Below are 10,000 nucleotides of genomic sequence, written 5' to 3' on the forward strand. Positions count from 1 at the left end.
GAGGAGAGGGAGGATAAAGTGAGAGTGAGAGAGAGAGACAGAGAGGAGAGGGAGGAGAGAGAGAGAGAGAGAGAGAGAGAGGAGAGGGAGGAGAGAGAAAGAGTGTGTGTGTGTGAAAGCTGGGACAAAGAAGAAGGGAGAAGAGTCAAAGTAATAAGTATAAAAAGAAGAGAGAGAAAATAATAGACTAAGAAAAAGCCAAAGAAACTCAAACCACGAAAGAGAAACAATTAAAAAAGGACACGAAAAAAGTGAAGAATAAAGAGGGAAAGAGAAAAAAAAGAAAAAGAAGAAAAGAAGGAATAAGTTACTACAGTAATTTAAGCTGTTATTTTTTATGGATTATAATTGCCTTTGTTGTTATTGTTATTGTCTTTGTTTTCTCGGCTATGACTGTCAGTCGTATTGTTGTTGATGGTGGCGAGAATAACGCTGTAGCTGTTGCTTTGTTTTCGGGTTATCGTGTATACATACATACATACATACATATATATATATATATATATATATATATATATATATATATAATATTATATATCATACATTTATATATATTATCTATCTATCTATCTATCTATCTATATATCTATCTATATATATATTCATATATACACAAACGTGTGTGTGTAATATATGTGTACTGATATTACAAATACATTACTAACGACATAATCTATATCCATAATTCACAGGCCATTTAAACAATTAACACAATTAAGCATCAATTCACCGTGATTCATTCGTGTGAACAACTAATGAGAACATCCAAGCAAAACAAAAGAAACAAATGATAAGTCTCAGACATGATAAATTATAAACAAATGCTGATTCTTTTTTTTTTTTTAACTTTCACCCGGTGAATAATGTGACAAGAATAAACATATAAATAAAATAAGATATTAATAAGACGAAGTATTCATTCATTCTAATATCATAATGACACAAAAGCAAACAAACAAATAAACAAGTAAATGGAAATAATTCACTCAACACATACGAGAAAATTCAAAGTAATTTATGTTATAATAAATATACTAAAGGTTTAAAACGTAGTAAGCCTGACTAGTCAGAGAAATATATCTTATAAGAATGATGATCTACAGAAAACAACTTAAAATAACTCATGAAGATATATACGTATCTAAATGACAAGATATAATACATATTTTTAAGAATGTGTTAAGTATGATTCATAATTTCAAAGAGCATGATCAAATATAGCGATGTAATAGAGATCTACAAGAAAATTCATATATAGGCCTATATATATACGTGTATATTTGTGTTTATATATATATATATGCATATATAAATATATATATATATATATATATATACATATATACATATATATACATATATATATATATATATATATATATATATATATATATATATATATATATATATATATATATATATATATATATATATATATATATATATATATATATATATATGCATATATATGTGTATATATACATATATATACACACATAAACACAAACACACACACATACATATATTTATATAGATACACTAATATATAAGCTACTGTGGCCAATATAATTTGCTATAGTCACGTCATTATGTAATCATGACATTCCATCATATGTGATAGTAATGATGATGATAATTATAAATAATAATAATAATAAAGGCGGTAATGATGCCTTATTGCATAATTTGATATATACATAAAGTATAAATTAAACAAACGAACACAAAATGCATGTAACGACTATAAATAAACATCACTAAATGCCTCGTTTATTATGATACGCACACACGACATAATTGAACAGATGTACACACGACCGAAGTGCACACGTGGTAGGATAAGCACATGACGAAATGACATGCGCACACGGCGATTCCGACGTGCGTGCATGGCCCAGATGTGCACATGACGAGATGCACACGTGGGAGGGTGAGCACATGGCGATACAGATGTGCACATGCCGAGATGCACACGAAGAAGGACGAGCACACATGGCGAAATAACATACGCACACGGCCCAGATGCGCACATAACGAAATGCACATGTGGAACGTCCTCTCGACAAGCATAACTTCCGTTCCTTTGAAATGGTGACAATATGGCTCTTCCTCTCTTTCGCCCTCGCTTTCATCACTCTCTCTCTCTCTCTTTCTCTTTATATGGGGCTCTCTTCCTCTCTTTCGCCCTCGCTTTCATCACTCTCTCTCTCTCTCTTTCTCTTTATATGGGGCTCTCTTCCTCTCTTTCGCCCTCGCTTTCATCACCGGCGCTCTCTCTCTCTCTCTTTCTCTTTATATGGTGCTCTCTTTCTGCTCTTAAGCGCTCTGCCCCCGTCTCTTTCTCTCTCTCTCTCTGGTGCTCTCTTTCTGTCTTCATATACTGTGGTATTACCTTTCATCTTCTCTCTCTCTATCTATCTATCTTTCCGTTTATCTCAACAAACAGGTATTGGCCCAACCATAGATAGATCAGTTAACCGGCCAACAGAAAGAGACACCAACGGAGACACCAACAGATAAACAAACAGACCCCAGCTGAAACAGACAGAAACCAACAGACGCCGCCAAACCTCACCAACAGAACCCAACAGATTCCAAAATCACCCCCAACAGGACCCAACAGACGCCACCAAAACCCCACTAACACCCCACCAGATTCACCGAAAACCCCACCAACAGAAGACAGAAAGACCCCATCAACAGACCCAATAAGTCCCACAACAACAGACCCCAAGAGACCCCAGCAGACCTTCAAAAAGACACAAACAGACAGCGAGGATCCCTCCCTCCTCCGCCTCAAGGGGACATGACTCTGCTCCGTGGAAGACCGTTACCCTCTTGCTATTATCGTCCTTCTTGCTCTTATTGTCATTGTTATTCGATCTATGCTTTGGCTGTGTCCATTTGCATGTGTGTGTGTGTGTGTGTGAAAGGGAGAAAGAGGGGGAGAGGGAGGGGAGGGAGATAGATAGGGAGAGACGGACGGAAAGGAGAAAGAGGGGGGGAAAGGATACACATGAGAATGTGTAGAGAAAGAGAAAGAGAGAGAGAAAGAGAGGGAGAAAAAGAGAGAGGGAGAGGGAAAGGGAGAGAGAGAGAGAGAGACAAAGAGAGAGAGAAAGAGAAAATAAACAGAGAAATTGTAAAATACAAATCATAACTATCAACCCTAATAAGCAAATGGACAGATCAGAAGCAAGCGAACACGAAGATGAAAATTAGAGACATTACGAAGAACTAAAAGAAAAAAAAACATAATAAAGAAACCAAAACTAAAATCATGACAGAAGGAAAAGAGAGAGAGAAAGCGAATCTTATATATATATATATATATATATATATATATATATATATATATATATATATACATATATAATATAATATATATATATCAATATATATATAATATAATATATATATATCAATATATATATATATATATATATATATATATATATATATATATATGGAACAAGAAAGAAAAAAATAGAAGACCAAAAAATATCTAAAAAATTAAACTGGAATACGGACGTTGACAATCAAATTTATCTCAACATAATTACATGACTACATGAAAATACTTATAGGATAAAAATACTGTTGATGATAAAGATGAAAACAACGGTAAGAGTAATAGTAAAAATAATAACAATGGTGCTAATACTGATATTAATAAAAAACAACAATAATAATAATGATGTTGACAAAGGATATGACACTAGTGATAATGATGATAATCACAGCAACAACGAACGACGAAGCAAAAGACAGACAGACAAATGAACGCCAATGGACACAAACAAGCGCCAACAGACAGGCACACAAAAGAGGACACAAACAGACACAGAAGGACGCCCATAGACACCATCAAACACAGAAGGACACTAGCAGGCAAAGGCAAACAGACACCAATGAGAAGATGAGGAAGAGGAGGAGGAAAAAAGAAATAGTATTGGCAGAAGAAAAAGAAGACGACGACGAAGAAGAGGAAGACGAGCGAGAAAGGGAGGCGAAGGAGAAGAAGAGGAAGAAAAAAAAGAGAAGAAAATGAGAAAAAAGACGAAGAAGAAAAGGAACAAAATTAGAAGACGAAGAGGGAAAAGAAGAAAATGAGAAGAAAACGAAGGAGACTAAAAAGAAGTAAATGAGAAGAAAACGAAGAAGAAAATAATGAGAAGACGAAGAAGAAGGAAAAGAAGAAAATGAGAAGAAAACGACGAAGAAATAGAAGAAGAAAAGAAGTAAATGAGAAGAAGACGAAGAAGGGAAAGCAAAGGAAGAAATGAGAAGGAGATTTCAACGACGAACACGCAGAAGCAGAAGCAGTAGTAGCCGCAATACTGGAAGGATAAGAAGAGAAAATAAAAGAAGAATGAGAGAGAGATACAGAATACGAAGCATGAGAGAAAGATGCAGGAAGAGCGGAGTGTGAAGGAGAGATGCAGAAAAAAAGAGTAGAAGTAGGAGTAGGTCTAACCCCCCCCCCCCCGAAACGACCTCCCTTCGCTTGACCTGAATAGCCGTCATACCGAGACCCCGATACAACGAACACAACCTCCTGCGGCACGACTATGGCCGAACCCCGATACAGTGAATGCTCTCACGTAGGGGGTATGGGGGGGAGAGGGGGGGAGGGCGTGGCTATGGTGATTGCAGGTGCTGAGAATGGAAATGATAACAATAATAATGAAATGAGTGGCAAATTTGTGATAATAATCATAGTAATAGTTATAGCAATTGTTGTTAACAAAATAATGACAACAACAATAATAACAATAATGGCAATAGGTAAATAAAAATAGGCTTAATGATAAAGACACTAACAACGTTGATAATAACAAATTCCTAACAACAACACCGGAACTGCTAATTGCAATGACATCAACAAAATCATCAACTGAATGATGACAATGACTATGGTATTTTCTATAACAGTTGCAATCATGATAAAAATAATAACAATGATACCTATAGTAGTAGTGACGATGATGATCATACTAACAAAAAAAATAGTAACAATAATGATAATAATAATAGGAATTGTAGTAATGTTACTAATAAAATCAATGACAATAATAGCAATAATAATATTAGCAATAATCATGTATAACAACTACAAACACACATATACACAAACACATATATGTGTGTGTGTATGTGTGTGGCTGATATTCCAATATTAGGAATACACAGCAATATAATTAATAATGTATATATATATATATATATATATATATATATATATATATATATATATATATAGATATAATAAAGAAGAAGAGAGAGAGAGAAGAGAGAGGAAGAGAGAGAGAGAGAGTCAGGAGAGAGAGAGAGAGAGAGAGTCAAGAGAGAGAGTCAGGAGAGAGAGAGAGAGAGAGAGAGGGAGGAGAGAGAGAGAGAGAGAGAGAGAGAGAGAGAGAGAGAGAGAGAGAGAAGAGAGAGAGAGAGAGAGAGAGAGAAGAGAGAGAGAGAAGAGAGAGAGAGAGAGAGAAGAGAGAGAGAGAGAGAGAGAGAGAGAGAGAGAGAGAGAGAGAGAGAGAGAGAGAGAGAGAGAGAGAGAGAGAGAGAGAGAGAGAGAGAGAGAGGCGGCGCATTGAAGTCCCCTCCCAGAATCGAGTCCTCAACACAGATGGAGTTTCTTTTGACGAATTGCAGAAAACGAAGACGATATTTCAAGGTTTGACGATGCGAATTTTATCTCTCTTGATGTGACGAATATGGAAGTGTTTTGATCAATAGTTTGGATGCAAATTATGTAAGTTTATATCGACTTCTCTCCGAGGTATGGCGCACGCACACACATACTTGCACACACTCTCTCACACACACGTATACATACACACATATGTATACATCGATATTCTTATATCATTATTCATACGTATGTGCGCGTGTGTAAAGTTACAGACATATAGATATATAGCTGGCTGGCTGAATAGACATTTAGGACAAACTATGTATATTTTGATATATCTATTTTTTCTACTGAGTATACCCACACAGACACATATATAAACAAACACACTATATATGTTTCTGTACATAAACGTATATATGTAAATAACTGCGCAAGAACACAAACAAACAAATCTACCGTTTCGCGTAAATCCAACGGCCATTGTCACTCAATTTACAACGATCAACAAACACTAAAAAAAGGAGGGAATAATAATAAGAACGATGATGATGATGTCGTAACAACAATGATAATTATAACACCGACATCATAATAACAATAACAATAATAATAACACAGAGAACATGATAATAACAATGATAATAATAAGTGTTTCGTCTTACCTGTAACTTCTCTGAAGAACTTTTCGTCTTGATAAAGAAAATTCCCGAAAAAAAAAATAATTCACTGATCGAAAATATTTCCTTCGCCGGAACTTCAAAACTTCAAAAAAATATAAACAAAACTTCGAAAGAAAAATTGAAGTATCTGGGAGTAAATTCACTTCACGAGGGAGTTGAAAAAAAGATAATGAATTATAGATATATGTACACGTTTTCGTTTCCTTCTTATAGGTTTGTAGTTTCTTATTGTTTTTTCTTTTTAAGTTTTCGTCCCTGAGGGAGAGCGACGCGCAACACGTCCTCCCTCCACCGGCGTCAGAGCAACACTGACAGGCCCTCATTCCCCGTTACCAAAGATGGCCGGGTTCAGCTGGAATTTTTTGTGTGCGTCTGTGTGCGTCGACGTTGTGTGGATGTGTGTGTGTGTGTTCATAGGTGTATGTGTGTGTGGATGTGTGTGTGTGTGTGTGTGTTCGTGTGTGTGTGTGTGTGTGTGTTCATGGGTGTATGTGTGTGTGTGCGTGTGTGGATGTGTGTGTGTGTGTGTGTTCGTGTGTGTGTGTGTGTGTGTGTGTGTTCGTGTGTGTGTGTATGTGTGTGTGTGTGTGCGTGTGTGTGTGTGTGTGTGTGTTCGTGTGTGTGTGTATGTGTGTGTGTGTGTGCGTGTGTGTATGTGTTCGTGTGTGTGTGTGTGTTCGTGGGTGTGTGTGCGTGTGTGTGTGTGTGTGCGTGTGCGTGTTTGTGTGTGTGTGTTCGTGTGTGTGTGTGTTTGTGTGTGTGTGAGAGAGAGGGGGGATTTGCGTGTATGAATGGGGTTAAGTCTGTGTATATGTGTGTGTACGCGTGTGGATGGAGGTAAGTTTGTGTGTGTGTGTACGTGGGAGTGTCTGTGTGAATGTGCGTGTGTACGTCGGGGGAAGTGTGGGTGTGTGCATGTGTGAATTAGGGATACGTCTCTGTGAGCGTACGTGTGTGAGTGTGTGTTTGCGTACGTGCATATTTGAGTGTGTTCCTGTGTCTTATATGTACATACGCGTGTAAGATAGCGTGTGTGTGTGTGTCGTTTTATTCATGAGAATGAGTAAATCTAGATAAGAGAAAAAGTTAAAGACATAACGATGCAAAATTTAAAGCGGAAGAAAAGATGATGCGTGAGAGATAAGAAAGGAAGGTTAGAAGTAAACACTTACAAATGAGGTATACATTTCTCTCTCTCTCTCCTCTCTCTTTCTTTCTTTTTTCTCTCTCTTTCCTTCTTTCTTTCTCTCTCTCTTCCCTCTTTCCCTCCTCTCTTGATCTCCCTCCCTTTCGCTCCCCCCTCTCACTCTCTCTCTCTTCTAATGTCTCAATTCCTTCCTGTCTCTGTCTCTCTTTTATCTTCACTTATTTTTCTTACTCTGAACAACAACTAAAGATCATTCTCCTAAGTAACGCATCACATAATTACACAGCAGCTTTAGCTCTCTCTTCTTTTATCAGAGTCTCCCCGCCATTAGTACAAGTGATACGCTAATGGGATCCTTATCAGCTGAAGAAATAAAGGTCACGCGTCGATTGAGACAAAGCGTAGAAAACGGAACATATTAGAAAATCGGTTTCCTATTTGTTTTAAGGATAACTATTGTAAACTATGTTAATCTAACCATGCAAGCAGGTAATTTAATTTTTCATATGAATTATTCTTATTTTCTGAACTAATCACTGCGAGGAGCATAAATTAACCTATAATAAAAAAGAAAGAAAAATAATGCCGGTGCAACTTTAATAACCATAATTATGGTAACAAGAATGATAACGGTTTTACACACGTACAGTACACATGTAGGCCTATCCATACATACACACGTATAGATTGATAGATGAATATAGATATATATCAGAGTTTTTGATTTGTAGTTAGACAAGATAGAAAATACCCTGAAAAAACATGAAAAACGGGAACAAGACTGTACCCGTTGAAATGCCTGTAAAAGTGTCCTGGAAATGGCGGTACTGATTAAGGGAATGTATCCAGGGAATAATTTAAGTGAATAGGAAAAGATGTCAGATGAATAAAGAGATTATCCCAGTCTTCAAAGAGAAGGGCAACACCAAGAAATGCGAATTTTCTTTGGGAATTCGTAAGCTGCAGGTAGGCCTATATATGCATACATAGGTATTGGTAGATAGATCCATACACACACACACACACACACACACACATATATATATATATATATATGTATATATACATATATATATATATATATATATATATAAATGTATGTATATATATATATATATATATATATATATATATATATATATATATATATATATATATATATATATATATATGACTTCTTGATTCAATTGATGACCTACAAGATGAAAATCTCAGTGAGAATCATTGAAAGAAGAATTGGGATGGAAACATCACTTAGCGAAGAGCAGTTTCCTTTCATGTCGCGTCAAGTGAAATGACTTACCAAGTCGGTGCAAAGCATGCCATGATCTGGATCGTCAAATAGTTAAGAATATTAATAACTCTCTGCTTTTCTGACTAGTGACAGTCATTAATATTTCATGACTATTCTACAATACTTGTCACGGAATATTAGGTTGCTTCAAAATACTGCTCTAGAGGACCAGTAGAATATGATGCTTGAAAATAATTCGACAAAACTGTGTCTTTATGAAATATATACCATCGTTTATGATATAGGAAACTATAAATTTTCTGTGATTTTTTCTCTCATGTCCCCTGTCACCCCCCGCCTCCTCCCCTAGTCATTTTTTCTATGGAAAAACTGACAAGAAGAAGGTCAGTGAAAAGGTATAGAGGAGCAAATGTAAAACAAAAATTTCAAACCAGTATAAAAAAATGAACAAATACTGAAAAAAGACTCAATATACCGCAGTCTTCCCTACCCGTTTTCTATGATCCCTTCGGCTTGGTAGTGTAAGCGCCCGCGCCGTGTAAACATGCCTGACAGCTGATTCCATCTCCTTATCTCGAAAAAGTCACAAAATGACCGTAGGTGAGTCCCAGTGTCAGCATTTTTCAATGTAATTACTTTAATCCGGCCGCTGTGCCTCGCTTGTGACTGAAATAAGGATCCATTCAGTGGCGAGAGCAAAGATATGGAGTGACATAGACGGGAACAAGGCGTTTCCAATCGGGGGTAAAATTTCACTCTCGGATTTCATTGATGAATAATTCTTCACGATCATGTATTTCACGGGATCTACGAACTGAACATTAATCTTGCGATTATCTTGGGAAATACGAACCCCATTTTTTATGCATGGGCGATTGTCTCTCTCTCCTCGAGCACATTCAAGGCCAGAGAGCAAGGCCGATTTCAAATATAGCAGGGTGTGGTTTCCATACATGTTGCTTGTTGTTGCTATTTGTGCAATTGCAGTCGTTATTTACCGGTTGTGCGAAGGCTAAGACAAATATTGATTGTATGGGTTGTTAATTACCACCGTCTGTCGTTTCCTGTGATGCTGGGAAGGTGGGAAATAGGAATGTGAAAGTCATGCTTCAGTAATTCGGTGACTCATGCCTCTTGGTAGTTTAGCATAGATGCTGACGTCTTTCTTTGATATGTGAAGTGATGTGATTTCCTGTAATTGGGTTGGAATTTTCAATCAAATTTATGTGTGAAGATTTTCATTCTGATAAGGCTTTGCATTAGGGAATACGTTTTGGTGT

At 36.5% G+C, this 10,000-nt stretch overlaps 2 protein-coding genes across 5 annotated transcripts in view; one reads left to right on the forward strand and one right to left on the reverse strand.

The window, feature by feature from the left end:
- The window catches only part of LOC122259986 (uncharacterized), a 69,756-nt gene extending 63,123 nt beyond the window's left edge, over positions 1-6,633 (reverse strand). For all 3 annotated transcript variants that reach the window (XM_086533777.1, XM_086533778.1, XM_043027032.2), the window contains exon 1: positions 6,301-6,633. The gene's annotated coding sequence lies outside the window, so the exon portion shown is untranslated. The remainder of the gene's footprint in view (positions 1-6,300) is intronic.
- Positions 6,634-9,217: 2,584 nt separating this feature from the next.
- The window catches only part of stmA (Protein EFR3 homolog stmA), a 31,204-nt gene continuing 30,421 nt past the window's right edge, over positions 9,218-10,000 (forward strand). The window contains exon 1 of one of the 2 annotated variants that reach the window (XM_086533958.1): positions 9,218-9,320. In XM_086533958.1, the coding sequence (XP_086390084.1) occupies positions 9,311-9,320 (10 nt within the window). In that variant the 5' untranslated portion in view covers positions 9,218-9,310. The remainder of the gene's footprint in view (positions 9,321-10,000) is intronic. The other variant, XM_086533957.1, reaches the window with a different exon arrangement.

This window comes from Penaeus japonicus, unplaced genomic scaffold, assembly GCF_977035675.1.
Source record: "Penaeus japonicus unplaced genomic scaffold, GWHDUDI00000001_assembly GWHDUDI00000040, whole genome shotgun sequence".
NCBI lineage: Eukaryota > Metazoa > Arthropoda > Malacostraca > Decapoda > Penaeidae > Penaeus > Penaeus japonicus.